Raw genomic sequence first — 15375 nt, 5'->3', positions numbered from 1 at the left:
GCGTGTATGCATCCGTAAGTATCTTACCTCAAACGCTTGGGGAAGATGGAGGAATGGTTTTCAATAGTAAGCAAGTCTGCTGGAGTGACACGTGGACAGCCCTGTGTATCCTGGCAGCACACACGTGGCATTTAGTTAGTGGGTAAGGCACTGCCTTGAAAGCCAGTCACTCTGACCGCAGTCACGGACCCTCAGCTGCTGGCACATACCCCAGCTTGCAGTCTCACAGCCGCATCTTTCTGAGGTCCTCTTCCCTGCGGTGGTCGCTTCCCTACAATGTCTGGCCTTGCTATACTCAACTGAAGGGCATATTTTTTACTGTATTGGGTGCTTACCCCAACTTCACCCCTCTGGATGCCAAGAACTGAGAACAGGGCTTGTAAACACAAAATACCCACAGTCTCTGTACTGATCCACAATTGTGTCACACACATCCCCTAATGGAAAGCCCAGAGTGCCACTATTTCTGAGCCATGGATAATTATATAAATGAAAGTATTAAATGAACCCAGTGATAAAATCCATTCACAGTGGCTGGACTTGCTGAGCCCTTGGGGATCCCTCCAGGAGCCCAACAGGCCAAGAAAGGGGGAGGTGACTAGGGGAAGCATTGGCAGATGACCTGAATGCAGAAGAAAATTCCTGAGCAAATGACGTCATGACTACACCTATCGCCAAGAACCCATAGAACTAATGCAATGCTTGTCTCTACAAAACAAGACCAAGTAGAGGCACAAAGGCTCAAGAAAGAAACAGGTGGCCCTGAAGATGCATTGGCATTCAAACAAGGAGTTATAAGACACTTCTTGCAATAAAACAATTACTAAAACTACAGACTGAAATGGCACACACGTCAGTAGGTATATGATGGTGGTGGTGGTGTGAGAACCAGACCAAACAACCAATGTCAAAAAAGAGTGACTGAAAAAAAAAGTGACTAGACTTCATAAAAAGAGGGAAAAGATTTGGTCATCTATGCAAAAGATCAAGTCACCTATAAGGGAAAATATTTTAAAGGCACTGGAAATTCCCAGCTTAGAGGAAGCTGCTGATGGGTGTTCTACCAGGTAAGGAAGCCCTGGTAAAGTGCGTTGTGACTGTCTACTTGGTCTGAATTCTGCAAGTTGCAGTGTTTGATCAATTACAATGGCGGGTATTTGGGGACACTGCTGGCCTCCCCTTGCATTCCGGCGTCCCTCCTGGTTTCTGCTCACTTCTGGACGAAGGACCCACACTCTCTATGGCCCCTGACTTCCCAGCGGCACTGGCCCAGGGCACCCCTATTCGCTCAGACTGTACTCCCGTCAGAACCCAACCACCCCCCAGGTCCTCGGCTTCTTCTGAGCTCTGCCCTCTGCCTCCCAAAGTGATCACAGATAAAGCATCAGTGAGGGCAAAAGACCTCAATGGAGTAGTTTCACATTTGGGGATGACAGATGCCCTTGAGAATATGACAGAAGTGACGGACCTTCGCTTTGAATGAAAAACAAATACCAGCTTTCCCTGCAGGCACACCTAACACTGGCATTTAATAAAGGTCTGTAAAGCTTACGGTTCAAACAAAGTCTCTGCCAGTGGAAATTCCAGGGAGGCAGCTTCCAGAAAAATCTTGCAGGGAACCTAAAAACACAAGGCATGCAGATAGCCTCCACCTGCCTCCCCTCGGTGAACTGCTGGGAGGCTGGGGTGGCGTGTTCAGGAGCAAGTGACAGGCCAGCCGTATGATGTATGGCAGGTCTCAGGAGAGGCAGGTTGGCTGCTAGAATCTGTTGTAGCCAGGAGGTTTGGGGGCCGCTTGGGAGGATGAGAGGGCTTGGTGTGGTGTGGCGTGATTATCCATTTATCCGCAGGGATAATTGGATAATCTGAGGATGAGATCAGACCTGACCCTATTGGCCACTACCTCTGAGCCAGGCTCCAGGCTCCAAGCATTATCTTGCTGATTCGTTCAGACAACTCTGTTGTTTCCCGATTTTTATTGATAAGGGAGATTAGTCAGTTGCCTCTACACACACAGCTAGTAACTGGTGGTGCCAGGATTTGCACCAGATCATCCAATCTTCGAGCCCAAGGTCAAACTCAAAGTGAACCAAGGTGCTCTGAGCCTCTGAATGGGTGGTGGGGGGCGGAGTCCCAGTGGAGCCCCCTGATGTCCAGTCCTACCTCAAGCAGCTGACTAATAATACACAATGCAGGACCCTCTCCCGCCATCTGTATTCTGTCCCGTAGGCAATGGGACATCTTCAAGCTATGGGGATGGGTTGAGTTTCATCTAATTAATTAATACCAATTTGAGATTCTTATCGAGTTAAGCTAAATCAGTCTCGGCTCTTAATCAGGAAAATTGTATGAATGACTCTTCGGGGGGGGGGGGTTGAGAGGACAAGGAAGGTCTCATGGTTCCTATGGCTGAAACATACGTCTTCTGTGTTTGAGGGAATGGGTAGTGGGAGTAGGACTTCCTCCTGGAATCCACATCACAGAGCATGCTCAAGAAAAAACACAGTCGACCACAATGTAAATAATTACCATGTTTCAAATGTGGGTCTTGATCTTAAGAGTTTAGTGGGACAAATGTGCACTAACTCAGTGGAACTGAGCATCTGGTACGTATTTATGCTTTAGGGAAATACTACCGGCCAGACCTGAACTTCCCTCGCAGTCTGCCCAGACGGAGCCGAGGTATCAAAGACTTTGAAAACGATCCACCTTTATCGTCCTGTGGAATTTTCCAGTCCAGAATGGCAGGTATGTTTGAGGATCATTCTAGTAGGAATAGTCACAATAGTTGTAGCAGTGATTATCACTCACGTGTCTTGAGTCCTTGCTACGTGCCCTTGGAGGTCAGATCTCCCCTCTATATAAGGGCACCAGTCCTCAAATTGCTCATCTTAACTTGATCACCTCTAGAAAGACCCTACATTCAAAGAAGGTCACACTGTGAGGCATGGGGTTAGGACTCCAACATGTGAATTTAGGGAACAGAAATCAGCCCATCACAACATCCACGGAAACCTCACTGGGGTTGGTACCGTGCAGATTTTGTACTGAAGAGATGTCCTTCTTTCCCAAAGACCAGGTCCTCTAATTTTGCAAGAAGAAATGTAATTTACAGGCTTGTCCTTCCATGAGCCCCCGGGGGCTTGAGTTTCCATTACTACAGATGACCATGAACTTGAAACAGCACCCACTTGATGCTCACAGTTCTGTGGGTCAGAAACACAAACACAGCATGGCTGGGTTCTCTGTTCAGGGTCTGAACTCTGATATCAAGCTGCTGGCTGGGCTGACTTCCCACCTGGAGCCTCCTGGAAGACGTTCCACATTCATTGGGCTGGTGGGAGAATTCAGTTCCTTGTGGTTGTAGGACTGAAGTCCTCACTTCCTTGCCTGGTGCCAGCAGAGGGCCTGCTGGATTCCTAGAGCCCACCCACCTTCCTTGCAACATGGCCCCCTCCATCTTGGAAGCCAACAATAGAGAATTTATTACATGTCAAATCCCTCTACCTTTGGTTTTTAAAAAAATTTTTATTAAAGTATATTTGATTTACAATATCATATAAGTTTCAGGTGTACAGCAAAGTGGTTCCGTTTTAGATAGATAGACAGACAGATAGATAGATAGATAGATGTTCTTTATCAGATTCTTTTCCCTTATAGGTTATTACAAAATATTGAGTCTAGTTCCCTGTGCTATGAAGAAGGACCTTGTTGGTTGTCTGTTTTATACATAGCAGTGTGAATATGTTATCTGACTTCTTTTCCGTGACCGGCTGGAGAAATCTCTGCTTTTAATGGGCTCACCTGAATGGGTCTGGCCCACCTGTGATAATCTCCCTTCTGCCTTATAACATAACCTGGTCACAGGGGTGCTAGCTCACCGTACTCACAGCTTCCACCCACACACCAGGGGATTATACAGGGTGTGTATACGGGGTGGTGGTGGGGATTCTTGGGGCCACTTAAGACCCTGCCTGCCACGGGTAATAAGCCACCTGTTGGAGTTGCCACCATGGGTAGCTACAGTTATAAAGAGAACACTTCTCCACCTGCTGTCTTCCAGGGGAAGCTCTGCTGGACAGTGGCATCAGGATCACCTCCGTCTTCACCTCCCCAGCCCTCCACTGTGTGCAGACAGCCAAACACATCCTGGAAGGTCAGTGAGAACTGTAGCTAGCTTCTCATGTGCCCTTGACCTCATGACTCTTCTCCTGGGGGAGACGACAGTGAACAGAGGTGAGACTGGGGTGGGTGACCACGAATGGCCACACAAAGTCACAAGACAGCCGTGAACCAGCCCTCGAGGACTGTTAGGAGGCACTGAGCCAGTTAGCATTTCTGGGAGGTCAGGATTGTAATTCGCCTTTGGCCTGCTTCTGCCATGTGTTTTTTAAAAAGCTGGGGGCGAGGGTGTTCCCAGAGAGCTGAGAACTGCTGTGGTCCCTTCTCAAGTCCAAAATGCAAGACTCCCTGGGCAAGGGAATCGGCTCCTGGGAGCTGTTCAGTACCATCAAAAGCTGCTGTGTGATCGGAAGCCAGTGGCAGACCCTTCTGAGCGAGCGTCCACCTACAGGAAGAAGCAACTTCCTGCCAGAGATGGGCAGCCTGCCCTGGAGGTCCTGGTTCCGCCCCTCCCAGTGTGGGGAAGAGGGCACAAGACCTAGGTCGCCATGCATGCACGGCCGGTCCTCCACAGTGATGGGAATGAGGGCAGAGCGTGTGGACACAGGTGTAGCAGGTGGGCACATGTGGAGGAGGTGGCTTGCCTCTGCTTTCTCAGAGACACAGGAAGTCAGGTCACCAGGTGAGCATGAGAAAGGGGAGTGCTGAACGTGTGACATGCTTATTGGGGAGGGGGACCAGGACAGGGATGGGGAAGTACAAGGTGACCATTGGGCAGCACAAAGGCCACTTGACGTCATGGGCACAGCCTTACACGGAGACCCATCAGCTGGGCTGGGGCTGCCCCCAGGCATGGGCCGGGAGGAGCGGAAGGACCTGGGGCTGTAACCCCTGACGGGTTTGAGAAGTGAGTACGATGAAGCAAGAAAGGGTGCGAGGTGCACAGGGAAGGGCCGTGGAGATTGAGTGGAGATTTTAAGCTGTGTAAGGTAGGGAGTTAGGGGCTGGGGGAGGCCAATGATACCAAGAAAAGAGTCAGCTCCGTGGAGTGAAATCCCGGGAGGTGGCTGGAGGGTTGGAATCCGACACGAGGGACAGGAGGCTACAGAGAAAGGAAGGCTGGCTGGAGATAGAGAAGGGAATGGCACTGAGCTTAGAGGGGGTTGCAGCTGCTGGGAATGACCTACTAGATCAAGGTCAGGGAGGAAGGACGTCAGCGGAGGAAGGGGACAAAGCGGAAAGAGGCTACTGCTGGAGCGGGGTCAGAAAGAGGGCAGCACGCGGACCTTCACGGGAGGAGCTGTTGAAACGACGGCGGGTCCGCCAGCCCGAGTCCCTCCCCGATATCTCCTCCACGTAGATCAGAGAAGCTCGGACAAAGTGCCTTCCCAATTCTGCCATGCAGCCGGGAATCCCTCCCAGGGATGGACCTGATCCTTGCACAGGACCCGTGTGGGCCCGTGGCCAATCCAGTCCTTTCCTACCTTCTCATTAACGTGCTGTTTCTTGATCCACTGGCTAAGTTGTGAGGGTAGAAACCCATTTCATCACCGTCCACTTTCCGCACATTTAAAACTCGGACGTCGTCCCTGTGCATCGTCAGCCCTGCGGACGTCCTCCGTTTGTCATGTCTCATCCGAGCATGACAGGGGACCCTGGACTCCCCTGCACGGTTTCTCGGGTCCCTGAGATGGAGAAACGCCCGTGGTTTCCCCCACTGTTGAGATGTGCACGTTCATTGCTTTGCTTCCCTGCAGCTCTGGGCTCTGGACCCATGGAGCCGAGGGCAGGTTAACGCACAATGTCAGCTGCTAAACAAACCCGGGAGGGGCCCAGGACCCCGCCGTGTTTGCTCTGTTTCCATTTGATAACTCTTAATAAATAGGACAGAAGAAAGCAAAATAGATATGAAGTCATTCTATCCCCGGATAGCTCAGGATCAATATATGTGCAATTAACTCAACAGCTACAGTGATCAGATGTGAAGAAGGTAAGAAGCACGCACAAATACAGGACAAAAGGTGACGGCTCACCCCCGATTCTCCTATGCCCCCCACCCGCCTTTAAACCTGCCATTTAATGGAACTTATTTTGTTTTAACCCATCCGAGAGGCTGATACGTTTCCACTAACCTAAAAAAACACTTGAATTTCCATCTGAGGCTGGCAGCCCACAGGTGAGCGGGGGTGACACCTGCAGATAGCCCGTGTCCAGCCAGGCCAGCACGCGGATGTCTCTGACGGTGACTACTTCCTCCGAGTCGCCAGGCCCTTTGCTAAGGATGCTCTCGGGCTCCCTTTCCCCACCCAGCCTCCCAGCCATGGTCACAATGTATGAGAAAAAAGATAAAGGAATATTCTTTTGGCCTTAAATGAATATAACTGAGAGCTTCAAAAACATTTTTCATAACTTTATCCCCTTTTGGTTATCATTCATGTTTCTTCATTATGAACGTATCTGTTCCAATTTCTCTGACTTCTATTCTATTATGTGGATCTCTTGCCTTTAAAATAAAAGCTCCCCAAAATGTTTTCTGACCATGATCATGTCAATGTCTTTAACATGATCTCTCATTGACTTTTACTCTATATGCAGGTGGGGAGAGGACGACAAAGTCAGTTAAAAGAGCATAAATCCATAAATCCTGTGTTAACCCAGAAAGCAGGATGCCCGGCCTTCTTCATATGTCCTCGAACATGACCATCCTTTCCCCAGAATGCTAAGCTTTATCTCACCACCATGTCAGTGAATGTGTCCCGATGGACCATTTCCCAACGTGTGACCCACAGAACAGGGAGAGGGCCCAACGCCATTTGGGACACTCTCCAGACTCCTTTTTTTTAATTTTGTAGAGTATTATTTTTCTTTTTTCAATTTATTTTTTATTGAAGAATAGTTGAATTACAATGTTGTGTTAATTTCTGCTGTACAGCAAAGTGACTCAGTTGTATGCATATATATTCTTTTCCGTATTCTTTTCCATGATGGTTTATCACAGGATATTCAATGTAGTTCCCTGCGCTCTACAGTAGGCCCTTGTTGTTTATCCAGCCTATATATAATAGTTTGCATCTGCTAATCTCCAACTCCCAATCCATCCCTCTCCAAACTCTTTCTTCGTGTCACCTATTCCCGGTGGACACGAGCCCCTCACAGGCTGCGGGAGAGCCCAGGAGCCCCATCAACCAGGCTTAACTCTCTTTTCTAAATGTGCTTTGCAAAGGAACCCATTTCATGAGCCTGAAATACATTTTGGGAATGGGTTTTATTGCCAGCATTTCCGTTTAATGTCATTTTCTCCATTTTGAATAAAAGCATTAAGGTCTTGTTTTTCCCCCACTCGAAAAGAGGTGACTTTAGTTTGCAGGTCTCTTACTGAAGGTATTAAAAAAAAAGGTGACTCCCATCCACCCTCCGCTTCAGCTCAGTCCGGGGTAAGTGTTTACCAGGATGGCGCTTCCGTGTGACTAACAAGCTCCACGATTGCCCTCGTCTTTTCCTCAGATCATTGGACCAGCCAAGTCCTCATAGGTGCAGGTTCCTTCTTGACCCAAGGAGCCGCGCAGGTTCCGCGTGCCATGGGGCTGCATCGGGTGACCAGGATGAGCTCCAGGGAGGCTGCTGCCAGTGGCACTTCCCAGATCCCAAGAGACTCTGGCCCTTCCTGATGAACAGAGGGTCCTCACTCCTCTCATACCCTCCAACTGCCCCGTGGCTTTTGTCTGAGAAATAGTATAAAGTCAGATTTTTTTCCAAAGGTTTGATTTAGACCTAGGAAGAGACATCTTTACAGAAAGCCAGAACAGACGCCGAAGATGATAAACACTTGTATTCTGTTGAATCCAGAGCTCAAACTGGAGAAGAAAATTAAGATAAGAGTGGAGCCCGGAATCTTTGAATGGACCAAATGGGAGGCTGGCAAAACTACCCCGACCCTCATGACCCTGGAAGAGCTGAAAGGGGCGAACTTCAACGTCAGCATGGATTATAGGTGAGCCGCCTCGCGTCGTCTGCTGCTGGGGTTTTCTCGTTCTTGTTAAAGAAAAATTACTCCCGACGCTTGGTAAAGATACCAAGGAAGGCTTTATTCAAGAGGGACCGCTGCAGTGGGGGGTTGCAGAACGGGAGGAAGATCAGCTTCCCCTCCGAATACAAGGCCAAGTGGGGATTCTTCCTCCCAGGAGCAGGGTGGGGCGATGGGAGATTCTTAAGAGAACAGGGTGATTCTCGCTAAACGGAACCTAAAAGGATCCTTTCCGCAGGCAGGCCAGGGGATCGGACACCTCCTGGGGTTGGAGGGGAAGCCGAGTTTGCTCGGATATCCAGAGTGGTCAGATACGGGGGTGGGCGATTCTGGCTAAACTGAGTCCACAAGGTTGGATGTGAAGCCCACAAGTCGGGCCCGCTGAGAAGAGGGTCAGTCAGTCTGGCTAGAGTTCGTCAGCCAGAGGACCTGCATCTCCCTCTGCCCGCGGCTGGCCGCCATCACAAGCCCGTGTGGCTGGTGCGCAGTGAGAAGGCACGCTGGAGGCCCAACGCCAGCTCTTTGCTGGTTTTGAGCACAGATCTGGAGGCTTCCTGCTGACCGCGAGCCCTGGCTAGAGGCGAGCCGTCACCTTTCTTCTGTTCCCCTCCCCCTCCTCCAGGCCCGCCTTCCCCCTTCCCTCCCTCCTGCCCGCCGAGCGCTACGAGGATTACTTGCACAGGTGTGCGGTGAGCATGGAACAGATAGTCAGCATCCGCCCGCAGGATGGTACGTGCCCCCGTCGTCCTCGGGTACCAGCCGCCCTGGGGGTTGGGTTCTCACCTCCGGGATGGAAATGATGGATTTTTGAACCTAGGGATGCCCCAGCCTCCCCTGCCCCATTTCCCTGCCTCTGGAGTGCTATATCGCTGCCTCTGCATAGACACGTGCCCCCCGACCCAGGCCCTGGGGCCCCTGATTTCGGAACCAAGACCTGATGGGATCCAGGACAGAAGGGTCAACACAGACCACCCAAGCCCACTTCCTAGGAAACAAAAGAAACTAAGGAGCAAACAGCCAAATGTTGGGTCATGTTTAAATGACAGTTCGGACAAAGCGTCTGTTTAAGTTGATGGTTGAGACCATGAAAGAAATTTGAACATGGAATTTAAATCTGGAATCTGAATATGGAAGTATTTGAGAAATATTAATGCTAATTTTGTGAGGTGTGATAATAGCATGGTTGTTGTGTAAGAATGAAAAGTCCTCATTTGGAGATGCAAACCGAGGTATATCCTGTGAAATGACGTGATGTTTGGGATGTGCTTTAAAACACTTCACTAAGTGTCCATCAACCAATGAATGGATTAAGAAGATGTGGTGCATATACACAATGGAATATTACTCAGCCAGAAAAAAGAATGAAATTTTGACATTTGCAGCAACATGGATGGACTTGAAGGGCGTTACGCCAAGTGAAATTAGTCAGACAGAGAAAGACAAACACTTATATGTGGAATCTAAAAAATACAACAAACTAGTGAATATAACAAAAAAGAGGCAGACTCACAGGTATTGAAAACAAACGAGGAGTACCAGTGGGGAGAGGAAACGGGGAGGGGCACGATAGGGGTAGGGGATTAAGAGGTGCAAGCTATTAGGTATAAAATAAGCTACAAGGATATATTGTACAATATAGGGAACATAGCCAATATTTTATAGCCACTAAATGGCGTATAGCCTTTAAAAATTGTGAATCAGGGGCTTCCCTGGTGGCGCAGTGGTTGAGAGTCCGCCTGCCGATGCAGGGGACACGGGTTCGTGCCCCGGTCCGGGAGGATCCCACATGCCGCGGAGCGGCTGGGCCCGTGAGCCATGGCCGCTGAGCCTGCGCGTCTGGAGCCTGTGCTCCGCAACGGGAGAGGCCACAACAGTGAGAGGCCCGCGTACCGCAAAAAAAAAAAAAAAATTTTGAATCACTATATTGTACACCTTATATAATATTGTAACTTATACAGTATAATATTGTACATAAACTATACTTCAGTAAAAATAAAATAAAAATACTTCACAGAAAAGGGCGTGGGGTAGCAGACAGATGATACAAGATGGGCAAAATGTCAACAACCGTTGGAGCTCCCTGATGGGAGCACGGGGATTCATCAGACCCGCTTTTGGGGTATATATGAAAATGTCCATAGTAAAACTGGAAAAACGAATCCTGTAAGATTTAAGTTAGCAAGTGCGTATCAAACATCAGCAGTGTGTCAGGTACCAGATAAAGCATCATGGGAAAAATCTAAGCAAAGAAGACACACGTTCTGCCCTCAAAGGGTATGAATGTTGTTGGAGGAAAAGACACAAACGTCTGGAGTATTAGGAATATTAAATAACATGAAAAAGAGCTCAGAAGGAGTCGATAAGGGACCACCCGGTCGTTCTTTCCATCCCTTGTCCAAAGGAGCTCAGGGGACCAAAGACTCTGATGACCAGGACCTCAGGGACAGCTGAGCCCCTGCCCTCCCGCCAGAGTCCCCAGTGCACCGTGGGGCACAGGCTCTGAGGCCTCAACCTTGCGGTGTCCAGCACCGCACACACACCCGGCCCCGAGACGGGTCCACGTGACCTGTTTTGACTGACGGACACCCTGGGGAAGGTGCTTTTGGAAACCACACCTTAGTGGCCTTTGACTCATTATCAGTCTCCCGTTGCTCACAATTATCGCTACAGGCCATCAGAGGACAGAATGAAATGAGGGCCTTTCATGCACCCAGGCCCCGCCCTGGCCCACCTGTCTGCACCTGACCCAGGCTGAAATTCAGTGTCCACGGATGACCTTCCTTCCAAGCATCTCCCTACGGTCCTGAGGGCTTCTGGAAGAGGATGCAGAACCATTGCTTCATTACCTCTAGGGTCTACTGAGCCCTGCCTGTGACACAGGTGGCCGCGGCCTGCTGCAGGGATGCAGACCCTTCCACCCATGGCTGAGGCACCCGGGACGCAGCACCTGAGCCGTGGAATGAGTAGGGTTTGGAAGGCAAAGGCGGGGCCAGGAGGAGGCAGAGACGTGTGGATCCAGCGGACAGAGCAACGGAAAGTCCAGTGGGGCTGGAGGGTAAAACCTAACACCTGCCAATCCTGCGGCACTGGCGGCCCGTCACAGGCTTTACCTGTTAGGTCCTCACCCTCCCGTGCGGTCTGAGATATCACCTCCACTGACACCATGTGACTTGGAAGCTCAGAGTGTCTAGGAGGCCGCCGTGTCCAGGTGGCCCGGCTGGAGAGCACAGGCCAGGGGTCAAACCTGCATGTCCGGCAACCTCACCATGACCTTGGAGGCCAAAGAAATGAGTGTGAAATTACTCAGAAATAACACAGGAGAAGCAGGCGGGGGCTTGGCTCTGGGGGTCACACCGGAGAATTTATAGCCACATTAGGGGCAAATGAATAGATCGCTCTGTGACTGTCAGCTTTCCAGGGAAGCTCGGGTTCTGATTCCGTCCTCAGGTGGCGGGCTGGGTCCGGCCTTGGGGCCCCCCTGGCTCACGCGCGGGACTAACTCCCAGCCTTGCCCGCGCCCGTCACCGTTAGGAGACTCACTCGGCCCTGGACTCTGGAGGTCTTTCTGTAAAGAGAGAGTCATCCGTGGCCCCTTTGGCCCTGAGCAGCTGATCTTTCGCAAGCTCACAGACGAGGCCTGGACGAGGCCGCTCAGCGCACGGCGCCGGCCCATCCCTGAAGCTTGCGGGCGGGTGCAGCCACCCGAGCCCCGCACAGGATGCGATGGGCTCAGAAGAACTTCTACACAAACGAGAGGCCGACTGCCAGTGTTAACGAGCTCTTATCAACCACGCCTCCCTCCTACCCGGGGTCCCTCAAGGCCTCGGGGCACCACGAGCTTGTTCCGCCCGACAACTTTGCCCCCCCCCCCCACCGTCTAATAAGACGCGTTCTCTGTGCCTGCTCTGACCTCGGGGTGTCCTTCCTCCCACAGTGGGCGTCATCCTGGTCGTTGGCCATGGCTCGGCGCTGGACTCCTGCACGCGCCCACTCCTTGGGCTGCCACCCCGGGACTGCACAGTGTTTACCCAGCTAGTGAGGAAGGTACGCGCCCCCTCGTTCGTGTTTCTGCCGCAGAAACAGGCAGCCCGACGATGCGGCATCACCACACGCCCCTCTCAGGACGAAGACAAGCGTCCTGACAACCCAGGGCAGCAGGGACCCACCTGTCACCTGAGAACGTGCCCGCCTGCTCTGACGCAAAGGGCAGCCTTGGGCAGGGAGCAGACGGGGATGTTTGTCATCTTTACCATTATGGCAACTGTGGCCATTTGCTACCCACATAATATAAAAAACAAGACAGAGAACTTTTATTATCAGGTCACATGATAATTCCTGTCACTCCAGTAGTTGAGCACTTGGTCCAGTGGGGGATGAGACATTTGGATAAGAAGAGAAAGGGCGGTTGCTGGGCTCACTTGCTCTGGGGACTGGGGGGCTGACGGACAGAAGGGAGCCCCTCCCTCTTGCCTTTGGAGTCATCCAGCCTCGGAACACACGAGCTGGTCAAAGCTGCTGGGGTGCCTGGTGCCGGGCCGGGGCCGTATAAACACATACTGAAAAAGCAAGCAGGTGACGGATGTGTAGAGAAGGATAACGGGTACTTTGGACCAAACTGGAGCATCACCCGGCAAAGCAGAGGTGGCTTTTATCCAGATGGCGAGGTGAATGGAGGCGGGAAACTCAGGACTCAGACCGCGCCCCCATCCCTGCCCCCTAAGTCTACTCAGGGCCTTGCTCCTGCTGACATCACCACGTCTCCCGTCCCCGCGTACTCCGACGTGGCCGCTCCTATTCTCGCATCCCTTCCCACCCCGGGGCCCCCTGGGGGTCCTCGTTATCCATGCAGACAGCAGTGCTGCACACGCCAGACGCTGACTGAGACTGCATGTCAATTGCATGTTGACACGGTTCCAAAATCCCATTAGTCTTTGTGGCCAAATTCCCACCCACTCCCCTGACCCTTGGCCTCCCCTCTCGAGATGCCAGCCTTGAACTTCCACACTCCCGCCACTTTCTTACACTGAGGACTTAGAGTCCACCCCACCCCATCCCCAAGTTAGCTGGACTTGCCAGTTTATATCAGAAATTCATCAAGGGCTTTACCAACCAACGATGGGCCTTAAAGTCAGGGGCAGCTGAAAACGGACATTCAGGAGCCCACCCCCATCACACTCATCCCCGAACCCTCCCCCCAGTCTCTACACACAGAAGGAGAGGGTGTCCCTGAGTCAACGCCAGCCCCCACTTGCATCCTGCCCCCCAGGTTGGAGTTTTTGCACGTTTCTTCTAAACAAGGAATTTCTGGACATTGAAAAGAGAGGGGGAATAAAGGAAAGCAGAACATGTAAACAAACAAAGCCTTAAAAACAAAGATCTCCTCCAAACCATTTATTTTACAGGGAATTGAGGTCTGAAGTTTCGCTTTGTCCTTTAATCTTGGGTTTGAAAACACAATACCTGTATCCTTTTGTGACGCTGAATTCGAGAATGGAAGCCGCTCTTGAAGCAGTAGGGTAGACAGAAGGGGTTCTCAGTCTCAACACTGTTGACATCTGGGCGGGACGATGCTGTGCTATGGGGACTGTCCTGTGCATTGTGGGATGTTTAGAAGCATCCCTGGCCTCTACTCCTGAGATGCCGTAGCACCCCCAGCTGTGACCAAGAGTAAGGTCTGCAGACACTTCCCACTGCCCGTAGGAGGGCGGGGAGGCCCCACTGAGGGCTGCTGCATTGGGTGTTAGCGCTGCATTCAAGGCATCGTGGGGACGTCACGCCAGCCTCCAAGGCTGTTGCCTTTGGAACAAGTCTGAAATCCATGGACCTGGTATAAAATAATAATAAGTGATTTAACTCTGTTCTAGATCCCTTCTCTGGGTATGTGCTTCTTAGAAGAAAACAAAGAAGAAGGAAAATGGGAGCTGGTGAACCCTCCCGTGAAGACGCTGACTCATGGCTCAAACTCAGCGTTTAACTGGAGTAACTGGATCCCGGGCAACTAAGAGCCGCCTCTATGTTTGCATAATTCACAATGATGAAGAGGGGAAACGCTTCGCAGTGGCTGTAAGATACCGTTATTTCGAAGGAGTCATAGTCTCCCCTAATGTGACTTGTAGAAGCACAAAAGGCACTTTTAGATACCAGAGTGTTTGCCCTCTGCGGACCGTCATCCTGTGAGCTTAGCTGTGGGGATGCCACCGTGTACCATGTGCATTGGCCATGTGGCTTGGAGGGGAATGAGGAACCATGACACTGACCCCACAGAAAATTCTACTTTACTTTATATGTTTTTATTCATCAAGTTCCCAATCGTTTTTTTCTTTTTCTGTTTCCATCACTCTTTGGCTATGTCCACATAGGCCAAAAGAGGTGGAATATTGAATAAAATGTTGCAAGGAAACCACCTACCAGATCAAAACCGGGAAACAGGCTTGGTGACCACAGACCAGGTATTAGCTTCCTGTTGCCGCTGTAACAAGTAACTGCACAGTACTGATTAGAGACACAACTTTTTAAACACACACGTGTTTACTCTGTTACAGTCCTGCGGGTCAGCAGTTCTGAAATAGGCCAGCGGGTTCCTTTCCTTCCGCGGCCCTGGGGAGAGTCTGCTTCCCTGCTTCTCCAGGCATTAGAGGCTCCTGCATTCCTTGGTTCACAGCACCTTCCTCTGTCTTCAAAGGCAGCAGTGGTGCCCCTTCAGATCTCCCTGTTCCTTTACTTACAGTCACATTGCCTTCTGCTTCTGACCTTCTTGGCTCCCTTTTGTAAATTCCCCTGGGATTACATTGAACCCACCCAATAATCCCAATAATCTGGGACTATCTCCCCATCTCAAGACCCATAATTTAATCCCACCTGCAAAGTCCCCTTTGCCATGTGATGTAACGTAGTCACAGGTCCAGGGATTAGGATGTGCACATCTCTGGGGCCGCTCAGTCTTCAGCCCACCCCACCCCCAGTCCTTCCAAGCACTTCCAGCTGCTTATACAGAGGCCAAGGTGTAAGGATTTGTGACATCCCCCCTTGGTGCAGGTCTTATTCAGCTTCTCTTTTTCTCCCTTTGATCAAGTGGAGGGGGGAGGGGAGCTTTACAGATGGAGGCAGTGGGTCCTGCCCTGACTAACAGGAAGGAAAAACCAGAGAGCCCCCAAGCCCACCAGGCACAGTGAAGTATCCAGAGATGGTGTATCCAACGGTGCTCTGACTTTGAAGAAGCTGGTCCAGGC

General features: G+C 51.0%; 1 protein-coding gene across 2 annotated transcripts in view; it reads left to right on the top strand.

Moving 5' to 3' along the window:
- UBASH3A (ubiquitin associated and SH3 domain containing A) overlaps window positions 1–14148 on the top strand; it is a 39712-nt gene extending 25564 nt beyond the window's left edge. The window contains exons 9-14 of one of the 2 annotated variants that reach the window (XM_030835480.2): window positions 2626–2748; window positions 4064–4156; window positions 7969–8113; window positions 8769–8875; window positions 12081–12190; window positions 14011–14148. In XM_030835480.2, the coding sequence (XP_030691340.1) occupies window positions 2626–2748; window positions 4064–4156; window positions 7969–8113; window positions 8769–8875; window positions 12081–12190; window positions 14011–14148 (716 nt within the window). The remainder of the gene's footprint in view (window positions 1–2625; window positions 2749–4063; window positions 4157–7968; window positions 8114–8768; window positions 8876–12080; window positions 12191–14010) is intronic. The other variant, XM_060297533.1, reaches the window with a different exon arrangement.
- Window positions 14149–15375: the final 1227 nt, after the last annotated feature.

The sequence above is a fragment of the Globicephala melas genome, chromosome 4 (assembly GCF_963455315.2).
Source record: "Globicephala melas chromosome 4, mGloMel1.2, whole genome shotgun sequence".
Taxonomy (NCBI): domain Eukaryota; kingdom Metazoa; phylum Chordata; class Mammalia; order Artiodactyla; family Delphinidae; genus Globicephala; species Globicephala melas.
Note: the sequence above shows the minus strand (reverse complement) of the source record. Positions and strands in the feature narration are given on the sequence as shown.